Source organism: Mesoplodon bidens (genome assembly GCF_964165515.1).
Source record: "Mesoplodon bidens genome assembly, chromosome: 4".
Classification (NCBI taxonomy): domain Eukaryota; kingdom Metazoa; phylum Chordata; class Mammalia; order Artiodactyla; family Ziphiidae; genus Mesoplodon; species Mesoplodon bidens.
In genome coordinates this window covers 113,493,024-113,508,296 of record NC_138160.1, presented here as the reverse complement: position 1 = coordinate 113,508,296, position 15,273 = coordinate 113,493,024, and the positions used below count along the sequence as shown (strand labels likewise).

The 15,273-nt window shown below is 45.9% G+C and overlaps 1 protein-coding gene across 5 annotated transcripts in view; it reads left to right on the top strand.

The window, feature by feature from the left end:
* The window catches only part of FSTL4 (follistatin like 4), a 723,812-nt gene that overhangs the window by 297,138 nt on the left and 411,401 nt on the right, over positions 1-15,273 (top strand). For all 5 annotated transcript variants that reach the window (XM_081231116.1, XM_081231115.1, XM_081231112.1 and 2 more), the window contains one exon: positions 4,100-4,235. In XM_081231116.1, coding sequence (XP_081087242.1) covers positions 4,100-4,235 — 136 coding nt within the window. The remainder of the gene's footprint in view (positions 1-4,099; positions 4,236-15,273) is intronic.

The following is a 15,273-nucleotide window of genomic DNA, read 5'->3' as shown; positions in this document are numbered from 1 at the left end:
ACAGATTTGTCGTACCTCTATAATTTTAAATACAAATAAATAATAGCATGATATCAGCTTATATTGTAACACCAGAAGATCCTGTGGTTTTCACAGCAAGGGGGTAGATGATCTAACGGGGCCCATCCTGAACTAAAAAAAGCAAAATCAGTCTGTCTAAACAGAGAATGCATACATGTTCCATACGTAAGTTTGTGATTACGTTAGAAACAAAACAATTGCCTAGGGGTCAGGATGCTTGAGTTTTAGTCTAGGTTTGGCCTCTGAGTTGGCTTCATACATTGGGTGAATTCTTCCACCTTCCAGGCCTTTGGTGTCCTGTCTGTGCAGTGACCAGTCTGGCACCTGATTCTCCTGAGCATGGGGAAACATGAGGCTCAGCTGGGAAACCTCAAAGGAAGCAGTGAAGTACTTCTCTTGGAAACGAGATGTTTCCAAGATATTTAAGATATCAAGTGATTGTGTCTTATGAGTTGTTTGAAAGGAAGGATAGTCCCAGGTCTTTTATGAGAACAATCTCAGGTAGATTTATAACCAATCTTGGGACTCTAGCATGGATTGAATGAAGCTTATAAACCTAAATTGATTTCAAAAGGAGCCCTAGGTTGAAAAAGAGGGTTTGTGACCTTATTAGTGGTACCTTCCCATTTCTATGACAGGGAGATTCTTGTATTTTCTTCCATCTGAGGGCTAGTAGGGCTATTTGAATTTGATGAATAATCTTCCAACAGGTCCTCTTTGCCCAAAGTGACTGTCTACCAGGCTGGTTGGTGCTGCCCATGAGCTAAAGGGTACTTGATGCCTGGCATCCTTTGTATCTCCTCATGGTTTCTTTATTTCAACCACATTCTTGGCCAATGAAGACAGCATCAAGGAAGGCCGAGGAGAGTGTGCCGAGTGGCCCCATTCTGGGTGAAGTGTAGGAGGGGGGCAGCTTGGCTTCCCCCTCACTCTGCTCCTCTGGCCTTGCTTGGAGCCATGAAAGCTGAAGGAACACAGCTCTTGGCATCTGTCAGAGGAGGGACTTGGGGCTCCTGGCCTCTGATCTTGCTGTACATAGATGTTTCCCTGTCTAAAACCAACCATTCATCCAAATAAAATATTTCTAAGTATCAAGAGGCAGCAGGGGATGGGGTTTAAGAGTGTAGACACCAAGTCCACGTGGCTGGCTTGGAGTCCCAGCTCTGCCATTTATTTGCCACGCGGCCTTGGCAAGGTACTTAACCCTCTCTGTCACCCATTTCCTCTGTCATTTGACTAGAGGATAATCATTGCCCTCCTCATGGAGTAGAAATGAGGAGTATGAGTTAATACCTATGAAGCATTTAGAACAGTGCCTGACACATAGTAATTGCTATATGTGTTAATCAAATAGATAGTCTCTATTTGGTTATTAGACAGATCATCAAAATTGATTTAGACGCAGTATTCTTTTTTTATGAACCGAACTGTCATAAAACTTAGGTTGTAAATTTTAAGACTGTTATTGCTGTAGATGGAATGAATTGTCAATCACCATGAGTATAAAATGACATCTCAGACTCATCTGCCGTGCAAATGAAGTTTGATCTAGTGGTGGCCAAGCTGAAATAAACTTTACAGAGAGGCTGCCTAGGAATATTTGAGTAGTTGGCCTGGCTCCTGTGTTTCCCTGTCATCCAGTAGAATCCTATGGGAATCTCAACACAAACCAGACAAAACCAGAGATGACTCCAGGTGCAGTAGGGCTGCAGTTCAGCTTCCTAAAACACATCTCAGAACAGCTGGTTTAATGCCAGACGTCTGGGCACACCCTCTTAAATGAAGTGATTTGGCGCTTCCCAAAACAATTGAAATGAACAGAATTTATTCTGATATTATCCATTAATAATAGAACATTCAAAATAATTGGTCTTGGATTACTAGGCAAACTGAAAACTAAATACTAGGTATTGTGGCTCAAATATTTCATAACTCCAGGGATTTACATCTGTACATTATCTAGAGTAAGTTTTGATTATCTTGCTGTTTTTAGTTTATTTGGGCTTGGAGGCATGAAAAGGGAGAGAAGAAGACCTTTTATATATATGCTCACTCCATGAGCGCTGGTTGATGGTGGATTAAGTAGGGAAGAATGAATAAAAGTAGAGTAGGAAGCAGTGTCTTTCTAGTTCTAGCTTGAGTTACTCTTGCTGGTTTAAAAAAAATTCCAAAAATCCAGCAACTGCTTTCTGCAGTCTCTGGAACATGGATGGCTCTGTGTTCAGAAGAGAATAATTTATGGGGAGTAGGGAGTTGCCCTATTTATTTTTAGAAAAACTGGTTGCAGTTAGGGAAGTCATTTTTATTCTCTTGTAGCCCCAAATGTGATTTTCATTCCTCATCCCTGTAAGAACACACACCCTAGCTCGAGCCCCGGATAGGGAGCGTAGCACTGGGTGGCTGCTGGTAACGCTGCAGCCCTCTCCCAGGTAGCTGCGGAAGCTGCAGCGTTCTGCTCCACTCTGCCTTCTTCAGAGGGAGGAGCCGGTGCTGACTGTGCTGAGACCATGACCTTCAGATTGTATTTACTAGCCACTCGGACCATTTCCACAGTAACTCTAGCTTTCCCTCCAGATGTCAAAGACGAACGGCTGAAGCAACAGAGGTAGGAGTAGGAGCCTGTGGACTCTTTAAAAAAAAAAAAAAAAGAGAGAGAAAAAGAAAAAAGAGATGTCTTCTCTTTAAAGACAGTCATAACTTATAACCTTGCCTTTCATAGGCCAGTGTTATATGCCTACAATTTTTAGTTTGACTTCTCTTTCCTGTGGGCATTTCTGTCTCAAGTTGGGGACATAAAGCAAATCTGGAGCAGCAGCTTTATTTGGGTATGGAAGGCAGCCAAAGGAAACCTGGAATGTGGCAGGAGTGTATTTGTTTGGCAGCCCTGGCATCAGCGCTAGTGATCATTTGGTACCTCCCCTTGTGTAGAGCAGGGATCCTTCAAAGCTGTTGGCTCTGGGGGTGAGCACGGGTGGACCCCTCAAACAGGCTGTAAGGTCTCTCAAGCAGCTAATCATCTCTGACTCGGACACCTGCTCATGACCAGCCCTAAGCCAAGTCACGGGGGTGCTGGCCTCCGAGGAGCTCTGTGTGTTTTCATCTCCCCAGCCATGAGCAGAATGCAGTGTGGACCACATGCAATTAAGCACTAAATTGTATGGTGCTCACAGAAATCAATAACTCTTAAAGTTTCCTTGAGTAAGAGTTCTAAATACTGCATGATGAGTTCTATCTGGATATGTTTCTTAGAGATACTGAAATTAAGGTTGGAATATGTTCACAGTGGAAGCCTTAAAAAGTACAGCTAATTGGACAAATGCACCAGTCTGTGTCTTTGTCCTCTTAACACAATGCCCAGCATATGTTAGGGAGTTGAATTTTTATTATAGCCGATCCTTAGTTTTTTTCATCCGTGTGATTCTTTGATTACTTTCAATTGTCCATTTCTTAGACAATTTATCAAGTGAGTCTCAGGAAATATCTTAAATGCTACTGAAATCCTATTCATTGGATGCTGGGATTCTACTACAAGGACTGGTCTTGAAACAAAAATAAAAATAGTAGACCCTTTAATGCTGTTTTGAAGTTCACTATCTTGTTAAGTGAGGCATCAGCTACAAACAGGGGTGCTACAGATTTAACATGATTCCTCATCAGCATTTATTGAGCACTAGTGTGCCCAGCTGCAAATACTTTCTGAGGAAACAGAAGCATGGACATAGGGTAACCTAACAGAGGTGCCTCAGCCTTCTCACCCTCATTTGTTCTTGCAGATGTAGTGGCAGGTGCATTTCAAGTGGGTTTCTACATACCAGTTGGCATTTCTAGAGTTCTTACTATGTACCCACCCTGCCTCCTTCAGTCGTCACAGCAGCGCTATTGGGTACATATTCTGACCCCATTTTAGAGGTGAATAAGGCTCCGAAGTAATATAACTTCTCCACAGGAAAACAGAACGGTTGGTGCCAGAATTTAAACTCGGATTTCTGATTCTGGAGCACAAGTACTCACTAACTGCACCTTGTTTTGTTTACACTTTGCAACACTTAGTTCTGAGTGTTTGTCATTTTCTCAACAGACTCAACAAAATGAAACCAGGATGCTTTTGGCTGCATCTCACACTTCTTGGAGCCTCCCTGCCTGCTGCGCTGGGGTGGATGAACCCAGGAACCAGCAGAGGATTGAACGTGGGTGTGGGAGAGTCCCGGGAAGAGGTATGGTCACGTCACGGCTGACATGACATTTAAAACTCATTGCTTTTCAATGTTAGAGTATCTTATTTCCTTTCCACCTTTAGTTTTTATCAAGTAGATTGCAGTGAAAATTAAAATCCTGCCCCCTTTTTGGTAGGGGACAGAAGGAAGCCACGTGTGTTGATAAGGACAGGAGGTTTATATCATGCTGTTAAGTAATGGTCTAAAATCTCTCCAGTGCCAAAAATGTATCTGCAGATCAAGCTGTGGTTGCATGTTTTGTCTTCCACACAGACCCACTAGAGAACAGCCTTTGTGGATATTTAATAGCACTCTGAAAGTGCTGACTCATTGGTGGAGCACACCCATGTGAATTAATGAAGTCTTTTAATTAAAAAATATGTTATAAAGGAAATAGACTTCTTTTCAGCTATATAGATAACAAGAACCAGGCTGAGTAAGAACTGGAGTGTAGAGGTCCTAAGGGAGACGGCCTTAATGAACAGATAAGAATGATTAATGGCATGTTAGTATACATAAATGCTTCTAAAGTGCTTGAAAAACTTGTTCTCAAATACCTCCCGGGAGAGTCTTGCTATCCTGCTAATTGCTTAGTGAACTCTGGTCTGAAGTAGTGAAGAGGAGTCATAAACTGCAGCCAGCCCTGCTCAGGTAGTAGGCCTCATGGATTTGGGGCTCATGAGGGATGTAGATTTTCTGAACATGCTGATTTTTTGTACATGCTGAACCTTGAGAAATGACTACACCCTTTCAGTAAAACCACCTAGGATTTTCTTGATGACGTGATGAATACTAATTCTTACCTGAGAGCTTTCCAGGGCATCTTAACTGCCACTGTCTTCCGTGATGCCTCCCCTTCTCCTTTTCTCTGTGTGTGCTTCCCGTCCTGTGGAATGAGGAAGAAAAATCACCCCCAAAAGTCAACGTTACCCGGAGAGTGAATAACGATACACACTATATGGTAGGATTAATGCGTTATTTGAGCAAAAGACACGATTTCTCTTTCATTATTACTTAATTGTAATGCAATCCCAAAACTACAAGCCTTAATCTTCAGGGAGCTACAGAAGTAATTTAATGTGCACTCTTTTCCTGCTGAAGTTAGCGTGGCTTCCCTTTGTGGCGAGCAGATGATTAAACAGAAACACTGTCTCTCCCATCTAAATCCATGAAGGACACAACTTAATGTTCTTGTGAAAGAGTCTGAAGGCTGACTTGCTAGTGAGCCCAGCATTTCCCAATGGGAATCGTTTAATCGTTATACTCATATCCATACAGAGGGAAAATGATCATTTAAATCCTATAAATAGATTGTTGAATATTTAATAGCAAAGCAAACAGGCAAACACACAGCTATGTGTATTTAGTGTTCTTACTTTTGGGGCTCATTGGCCCACTGTTTTAAATCACTTAATTCAATTAAAAGAGTCAAGCCTATTACTGTGGGATTTAGCTGGAGGTAAATTGAAGGTAATTTGATATCAACCTAAGGTCTCTTTATTTTAGTTGTTACCACCCTAATTCTTTGTGTACCAAAGAAAGAGTAGATGATGCTCAACCTGAAGAAGTGAGGCTTTTTTCTTGTTTGAGGGGGTTGTTGTGTTCCCCCCTTCACCCCGTTAGGATAGAGCCCCGGAGATGCCATTGTCTCCCAGGTTCGGGAATTTCACTGCTTCGGGAAAAGGAAGTGATGCCTCTGGACTCCCAAAGGCCGGAACAACCGCCCTACCCATCCAGTTCCCTTTGCCGTAGACTGAGTTTTTGTGAAGTGTTGTAACTTCTGCTCATTGAGTCTGCTTCTGTCAACTGTTAAATGAGATGATGGCAATGTGAATGGGCCCAGGACATAGGACAGCCTCTGTGAATGTTTAGAGAGAGTGGGCAGGACATGTAGCGTAACTGGTTAGTTTGCTGACCTTGATGACACTTGATGCACAGCCCCTCCGTGCCCTCACTCACTAGGGTCCTCCTGCCCCAGTGCCGTCCCCTCCTTTTGCAAGTCTGAATCAGCCCCTCTTCCAAGGCCCAGCTCTGGTTCTTACCTTTTCTCTAGAGTCTTCTTTGACCACTCTTGGTTACATTTGATCTCTTTCTCTGAACTCCTAGTCTTAGTCTTAGTCTTTTTCTTAACTCTTGTATTTGTACTTTAGCATATGGATGAAGCCATCTTCTTTATCTTTCTCTTCCTTACAGCATCTAATAATTTTAAGAGGAAAATAGAGGCTCATTGAGTTTGAGTCAATTGATATTTATTCAACATTTGGTACTAGTCATGTAGTCACCTTGGTGCTTTCAAATTTCACATTAGACTATCATGTATTTAAATGAGTTTTTTATACCTCCCTGAACAGCAGGCTCATTTCTGGTGTGGACATGAATGGTCCCCCCCCACCCAGCAAATCTGTTAGCAGTTTGTGGGCCAAGCCAAGCTTGTACCTTGTCAACATCCAAGATAGTCCTGTGTGTTACAGGTTCTGGGTAGTTTCTTCTTTGAATTGTAGCTCTTTAAATATCCAGAACTCACTGCCTAAACCATATTAAACTCCTCTAGCAGTTTCCTCAGACAGTCTTATTTTCTAAAAGAATCAAAGCCAACAGTTTCCTGAGACCCAATAAATAAATGAATAAAAACCTTTCCAGGAACTAAATGGTAAAATGTTTCAGTGTGTGTTTTCTCCCTGATCGTAGTACTTTCCAAAACATTCATTGACTTAAGATTTTTTTAAGTGCTTGGAAAGCATTAATAAGATTTAATTTGCCTTTCAAGTTATTATACCAATTACTTGAGTGTCCTAAGGGTAAATAAGGATTAAATGACCAATGTGTGTGTGCTTGCACATTTTTAAAGCAATTATAACAATTGTGAACTGTGTTAACTTATTGTTTTATGTACAAAGACTACAGTTGACATAGCTTCAAGGAGTTTACCATTTTACAGACGTCGATAAAAAGAAATGTAGCTGGGTGGAGTGCCTCTTTAATAAAGAGCTGAGTGGCAGGGCATGATCTAGAATCCTAATGCAATTCTGAATTCAGAGGAAACAATTCTGAGAGATACAACTTATCGAAATTCTGAAATAGAGTTATATTTTATTTTCCCCCTTTCCCCAATACTCTGGCCAAGATAGATACAGTAATAAAATCAATATTGGTAGAATTTTATATTGGGGAGACCAGGAAAGTGAGAAGGGATGTGATAACAGTCCCTAGGGACGTCCCTCTTGAGGGGCAGACATTTATGGGCAGGTCCCCTCCCCTTTGAGCCCTGGATACTGTGTTGCCATCACCCGCTGGGCTCTGGGATTGGATGGCGGCCGTTACACAGCCTTATGCATCCTTCTTGATCTTACTGAACTTTTCCTAAATTGCTCTTACCCATGGTTTCTAGTCATGCACTAAATATCTGTAAATATTAATATTGGTTCCATTTAAAATTGTTAGCTTTGTATGCCTTGGTGCTTATAGAGCCGAGATATGCTTTGATGTCAGACACCATTTGTTTTCAGTGTGTGTGAAGTCTCATAAGAGTCTTTGAGGGAAAAAAACTGGTAGTAGGAGTGGTATCAGTAGTCAGGATGCTTCCTGTCCTCCCTAACTCCAGGGGTCAGCCTAAGAGAGCAGGATCCTACCCTGGTTGACCAGCCCGTTCCCCTTCTGCAAGTGTTGGCCCCTGTCGCTGACTGCACTCCTGTCCCTGTGAGGACACCTTCAATTTGCAGAGAACTTAAATGCTCTGGCTTCTTTCTGCATTGGCTGGGCATTCAGGAGGACTCGGGCTGCTAAGACTGAGCATTAATTTAAAAAAATATTTTTCTTCCTTAATAAGTGTCCTTGTTCTTACACATTTGATTGCAGTTAAGACAGTGCTCCCCTGCCCTTTCTAGTGATGTTCTCCCCCCACAGCTCTCACCCCATGCCCCTGACTTCCTTTTGATTGCCGGGGAAGAAGAGTTGATCACTCCGGCCCCTCACTCTGTGGGAGTGGAGAAAACCAACTCCCTCCTCTCTGTGAACAGACAGGGTCCAGGCTGGATACTCAGCGTTTTCCAAGCCTCATCTGCAGTACAGGCCTGCGTGCAGGTTTTATGTCTGTTTTCTGCAGAATCACCCTGCCTAAACACTCCCTGGTACCAACTGCAGCTTTCAAAGAAGATGAAACTCTGGGTGAAGTGTCACAGCAGGAGGCGCGAGTGGGGCCTTTCACTGGGCGAGGTGCACTGGGATGCAGATGACACCCCTTACATGAATCCAGGACTTCTGCTGCGGGGCTGGTTCTGGGACGGCAAGGCCTCTCTCTGCTCCTCCAACTCTTGGCCATGGCTGTCCATTACTGTGTGTCAGAGGGTATGGATGTTAGTTTCTTAGGTAAAATTGGGAGAGCACAATCTCCCACCTGCAGATGTGAGTAAATCCATAATTTCCAAGGTGAAGGGTGGTGGCAGATACTCCAAGCCGCAGGGGAGGATGAGCTGATTTCCACCTTCAGAGTTAGTGTGGGCTATACGTACTCCTGTCCAGTGTCTCTTGAGCTTCAATATGCTTGTGAACAAGCCCTGATACTTCCAGTCTTGGAGGACAGTGGGCAGAAAAGCCCTAGAGGTATCCCCTACCATCACCCCCTATGCACACATCCAAGAAGGAGAATCCAGTTGGTGATGGGCCCTGGCCTTTTTTAGCTTCTTGCTAACATGATGACGCTGACTGCAGTCAGAAAAAGGAGAGAAACACAAAGGCTGCAGTCACGCCCGGAAATAGCTTGCCATGAAATTGGCTTCGGGTGAGGGGAGGCAGGGGCAGGTAGGTGAGGGGAGAGGTGAATTGAAACAGCCTGGGTTTGAGAGTCATTTTCACCTATTTTCAAGCAAGCAGGCAGATAAGAAAACTTAGATCTCTGAACCCAGAGTTCCGCCCTGGCTTACCTACAGGTGATTTAAATCCAGGGGGTCGGCCCACACTCCCATGCTCTCACCATCACTGCCTCTGTGCCAGACATCCTCGTGTCCTGCCCAGTTTCTGTCCCCAGCACCCAGCCAGGCTGCCTTGGGCACCACAACTGCCGGGTTGGTGCTGTGTTCGGGGGTCTTGTTTTCATTTTTATCCTTGGACAGGGGAAGCCACCGTCTTTGTTCTTTGTGTTGGATATTTCTCCTCTCTCGCCACTCCCAGCAAGCCTTCTACTCTGTACCAGTTACTGCACTGTATGTCCCTTTGGTATTTTGAGATCATAGTTGACAGAGTTTTAATTGGCTCTGAAAAGTTCTGTGACCCAGGAAAATAAACACTTATGAGTTCACAGAAAACCATTATTCTTCCTTTTAATTTAGCCTTTACTCATCTAACTATTTTCTGTATGTCTCTGCTGCTAAATAATCTCTGCCTCTCTAGGAAACTTCCCACGATTGTAAGCAGGACATCAGGCCATGTGTTGTCAGTGGGGCTCTGATTTCCGTTGTCCGGGCACTTGGCAGCATCAGCTCTGTTAGGCCCCAGTCATCTGCTTGATTTGTTCTCTGTGACTTGTCTCTTGTGGGTTGTCTCTCTTGTTTCCCATTCAGAGAGAAGTGAATGCTGTGTTGGTGTCAGACTCTAGCAGGCCCCCTGTGCGTGGCCTCCACTTCCCTGTCCTGCAATCCAGGGCCATTGTCCTTCTGTCTCCACTGCTGTGGCTTCTGCTCTGAGCCCCCTGGGAAGGGGAGGGTACTGGCTCCGGAGACGGAGGGCATAGGATGAGAGGGGGGTTCCATACCTGAGAAAACTGCAGCAGGGCCAGGTGCATGCTGTTGGGTGGAGGAAGCAGCCGAGCTGAGCCCCTCAGGGCTTAGAGAAGCCCTCCGTCCATTGGGCCTCCCTTGTTGTAGCCACACACTTGCATCTTTTTTTTTTCATTTTTAAAATTTATTTTATTGAAGTATAGTTGATTTACAATGTTGTGTTAATTTCTACTGTACAGCAAAGTGATTCAGTTATACATACATATATTCTTTCTCATATTCTTTTCTATTATGTTTATCACAGGATACTGAATATAGTTCCCTGTGCTGTACAGTAGGACCTTTTTTTTTTTTTTTACATCTTTATTGGAGTATAATTGCTTTACAGTGGTGTGTTAGTTTCTGCTTTATAACAAAGTGAATCAGTTCTACATATACATATGTTCCCATATCTCTTCCCACTGTTACTTTTGTTAAAATACTTTAATCATTGAGGGTTTGTATTGGGGTAGAAAGTGTATGTGTGTATTTTTTGAAGAGTTGAGAAGTCATCCCTGTATTGCTCAGAAAAGTCCTTTCCAGAGAATACCACTGGTGACCAGCGAGCCCTTAACATAGTAGGAAGTAGATTAAAGAACCACGTTTGCTGACCACCTAACCAGCTATGAGGGAGGTGGCAGGTGCCAACGTCACCACCCAGGCAGGTTTCAGCCCCAGCCTCTGGAGCATAGCCTGCTTTTCTGACCACACATCTCTCCCTGCTCAGGCTGAGAGTTCTATGTGCTCTTGGTGGCTTGTCGGCTGGTGGTGGGCAAGGTCCTGGCATAGATAGCTTGATGCAGACAGCTGTCCCTGCCATGTCCTAACTGAACTGTGCATGTTCTACATTTCCTCTTTCTCCTCCATGATGTTTGTTGTTGCTTTAAAACCCCATAGCTGCTTTTTCCAGCTGGGGCCAAATCACTCACTTGCTGCTCTGCCTGTCTGTGCTGCTTCCTAAGGGATCTCCAGTCCTGCCTTTGACTCAGGGGCCCCTCAAGTCAGAGGGCCCAGTGGTTCAGATCTGCTTCTCCCCTTCCAGCTGTGTGGCTGAGAGAAGTTCCTTACTCTCTGACCTTCAGGTTAGCATTGAGTAAAATGCAGGCGATAAAAGCCCCGGTTTCCGAGTTGTCATGAGGACTAAGATGGTGCATGTAATACCCGTCACGGACCTGCTCAGAACATGGCAGTCAGAGCTGTGGTCTGTGTCCATGGTCTCAGAACCCCACTAAGTACCCATCAAGAAGACCATGCACTTCTCTTGTGCTGAGGGCTGGCGTGTCACCACCAGCTGCAGTGCCTGTCACTCAGTGTTTAGCAAGGTAGCTCTTGGGGTGGGAGGGTCCTCTTTCTGGTGGAATGGTCAGTATCCTGGGGTCTGGGCCCCCTGGGTCCCCAGTGTCCAGGGGAGCTTGGTACACAGCAGGATGTTCAGATACTTGTCAAGTAAGTGAATGAGTCAGTGATCTTTTATTATTGTTTTGGCATCACGTAGGGATTTAGACAAGGTGACTTGAGTTTCTAGGACTCCTTACAGAAGAAATCGCAGGAGAGACCAGGCTGTTCTTTGGTTTCCACTTGTAGTAGAATCCCGTCACAGTTTCAAATCTTTCCATCTTCCTTACTGAATCAGTAGAAGCTTAAGAGTGTCCTATGGGTTGTGTATGGGGGACGGGGGTGGAATCCCTGACTCATTTGCTGTCTCCTTCTTCGAGTGGTCTGAGGTCCTGCCTGACCCTGACGGTCCCTTCTGCGAAAAGGCCAACACACCAGGCAAGCACACCAGACCCTCACCCAAAATAGAAACCTTAGAGTGCAAGGTACACTCACATGCAGGATGTTCTGTTTATTCTTCAAATTTTCAGGGTCAGCAGAAATAGTCTGTGGCTCCAGGGAGGGTGGCTGCCAACTGTCCCTACAAAGGGAGGAAGGGATCGAGGGCAGTGAGAATGGAAGTTGTCTTTGGGGATTTTGTTAAATAGCTGTTAGACTCCTGATGGCTTTTCTTGACGCTAAGTCTTAGGTGAGTTGTAGTAAAAGCTTGCATAAGCTGTTCTATCATTTAAAGCTTGCTCTCTAAATAAAGAAAACAGAACTCTTCCCATTTATTTGCCTTTCTAACCTTGCATTTAAAACATGCTGGGAAACTTCCTCTATAAGCAAGGACCTCAGGTTTCGGTGGTTTTGCTGATGTCACATTTTGTGCATTCATTCCAGGGAATTAGACTTTCACATGGAGACCCTAGGAGATGTCAAATGGGAGAGGCCTGCCAGGCGATGCTCTAATTGGAGTGCTTCTAAAATGTGCCCCACTGGGCCTCCTCTTCCTCCTCCACTCTCTTCTGTTTGGTTGTTACGTATGCTGTTGTTTTCACTTTAGCATTTGGCTGTGAAGAATGGGATTCTCTGCCTCCTGTCTGGGTGTTCATCCCCTGGCAGTGTAGCTAAGGAGTATGTCTTTGTGTCCCAAAGCAGAACTTCCCACTTGACCTTCTCAGGATGCTATGCACCTACCTTGTATGGGTCTCTCGACCCTGGGATATCTAGGCCAACTGGGATATCGGGTGGTCTTAAATCTTAGTCATCAGTAGGTATCCACTGAGCACCCCTCTGTGTGCTTGGCCCGGTTCTAGGGACAACTGGATGAAGAGAAATGGGATTTGTGATTCTCTTCTTGGGGCTTGAGGACCAGTGGGGCATGAGAGTGGGGTGGGGAATTGGGAGGGTGATGGAGCACTTGGCTATTGCTGAACAGAATATGAGTTAGCAGAAGGAATTTAACCCTATGTCAACTTTAGCCTAAAGGAAATTAGGTATCTCTCTTGAGTAATAAAGGAGGAAGTAACTCCCGCCTTCCCTTGTTTCACTGGTCCACCCCTGGTCCCAGAGCAGGATGCTTGTTCTCACAGTCCAGACTTTCTCCTCTCCAGAGGGGTTGTGACTAATGGCAAATCTACTACCACAGGTTCATCCACAGCCCATGACTCAGCTGCTCTGGAGCTCTCAGAGGGTTGGTTGGGGGCTGGAAGAAGCTGGCATCTCAGGGTGTCATACCCACAGGCTGGACACAGTGGTGACTGTAGTAGCTGGTGGTGTCCAGGGCTCAGAATTTCAACCAGAGTCCCCCAGCCCTTCTAGAACTTGTCCACCAGAGCAGGGTCTGCACCCCTCTGGGCCCTCTCCTAAGGTAGTTCTACCCGATATGGCCTTGTCCTTCTTGTTGGCTCAGAGGACTTTGTCTGGCCATGGGGAGCAGATGGTTGCTCATTGTTGCTGGGTCTCATGTCTCTGAGGGTGCGGTAGCATGTGACATTACCACCCCAGTGCCCAAACCATCATACCTGGAGGTCTTAGCTCTTGCTTTTGAGTCCCATCTTGAGCTAGGTGTCCATCCTTGTACCAATTGTTGTACCAATTAGTTTGGTAATTTACAGGAAGAAAACACTTCTGTGGCCATGCTGTCTAGGACAAAATTATCTGATTCATTATACATTCTAGATGAAAATGTATAATAAACTTTAAACCTTATCTCATTCAAAGTGACTGTTCTTATGTTGCAAGAGAGGATGGTCCTGAGCTGCATTCTATAGGAAATTCCTGTGTGTGGTGGGCTGATGTCTCACCCGAGACTATGAGAAAGGAAAGGGAATAATCACAAACAGCTCTAGGAAATCACCTATACACGTGCACATGGTGAGCAGTTAATGTGGTACAGAACGTTAGCAGTGTGGGCCCAATCACGGGTGATGGGAGAGTTGAGAGCAGAGAGGCACTGGGTGGGAGGCGGGCTTGGGAAGGGCCTCTTCAAGGTAGAGGGCCTTGGAGAGGCTGGCAGAGATGCGGGTGGGGAGAACATTTAAGTATTTAAGGAGGAGGCACCCTCCAAGTGTAGGTGTGGGCTGGAACAGGACTGTGTCTGGTGGGAAGGGAGAAGAAGAGGGACTGATGGGTGTGGATACCCAGGCCTGCTGGCAAAGTGACGCATGAGGGACCCTTGGTGGCCACGAGCAGAATCACCTTCCAATGTGTTTGTGTACAAAGAAGGGTTATCTTGAGGCCCCAGAGACCTTCTGGAGCCCAGCAGGCTGCCTGGGGGGTGCAGGGTGTAGAGTCGTCAGGAAGCCTATCCCCCCTCCTCCTCCTTCCCAGCTGCACCATCTCCAACCTCCGCCTCTCTCTCCTTTGCCTGTTCTCTCTGGAGACCGGCCTTTCTGCAAACCTGCAAATCTCGTCTCATAGCCTTTACATTGTAATATGGCCTGGCCACCATACGAACCTCCGGCTCCAGGGCCCTGGACTACCCAGTCGAGGTCTAGTCTCTGACAACCTGGTTGGCTCCACTTGGCCAAGCGTCTGCCCTGGTCCTATCCTCTGTGGCCAGGCGACAGGTCCCCAGAGGTGAAGTCCCATTCAGGGGCTCTGAGCAGAGGCTGCAGGTGGCGGTCTGGGAGGCGCCAGTGAAGAGGCAAGAGAGCAGGTCACTGCGGGTGGATGGGGCTGGTGAGGCTAAGGAGCCAACCTCCAGCCTCTCGGGGCTCCGAGTAATGTGTGCTGAGTTTTCAGAAGTGCGGCGTTTTATCAAGTTGAGCTTTCCCACCTTCAGAGCTGGAATTGGGGGTAGGAGGACCTGCCTCCGTGGTCTTAAATCGTTGCTCTTCTGCTTCGTGTGCGCAGCTTCCTCTACCTGTCTCACGGTTACCCTCACCACACCAACCTGGCCTGTGTGCGGCTGGGCAGCTTGGAAGCCCAACTTACCCTCCCTGGTTTATCCCAGTAGACAGGCTGTAATGTAAAGGCTGCCTGACTCGCATCTCGCCAGTCCTTACCCCGACCCTCTCAGCCCTCCTGGTGCCTGTGCCCTGTCCCCATCAAGTTGACTAAAGGGCAGCAGGCTTTGGGGCTTGGAGGTGGCCCTGTGACTCCGGAGTTCACACATCTTGTAGGGCAGGGAGCTCCTTAGTGCAGCTGCTTTAAGGTTTAACTGGAACTGTTCTTGGGAAGAAAGATGGGGCTACATGGGAGGGGAGTCATGGCTTTACCAGATGCCTCTTAGAGGGTCCACCACCCTGTGGAATCCAGCGAGTAACATCACAGTCGAGCTGCCATGGGATAATTAGGCCAGTCACCGTGGAAGACGAGACACGATGGATGCTCCCCCGGTTCTGGGGCTGAGCTTTGTTCCCAGCCAGGTGGCAGAGTCTCGTTGCATTAGGAACTTGGCTTTTGCTATCATGTCCATTTCTGGGTAACTAAGAATTACGGAGTGTTAGGAAACCGGGGACACCTCC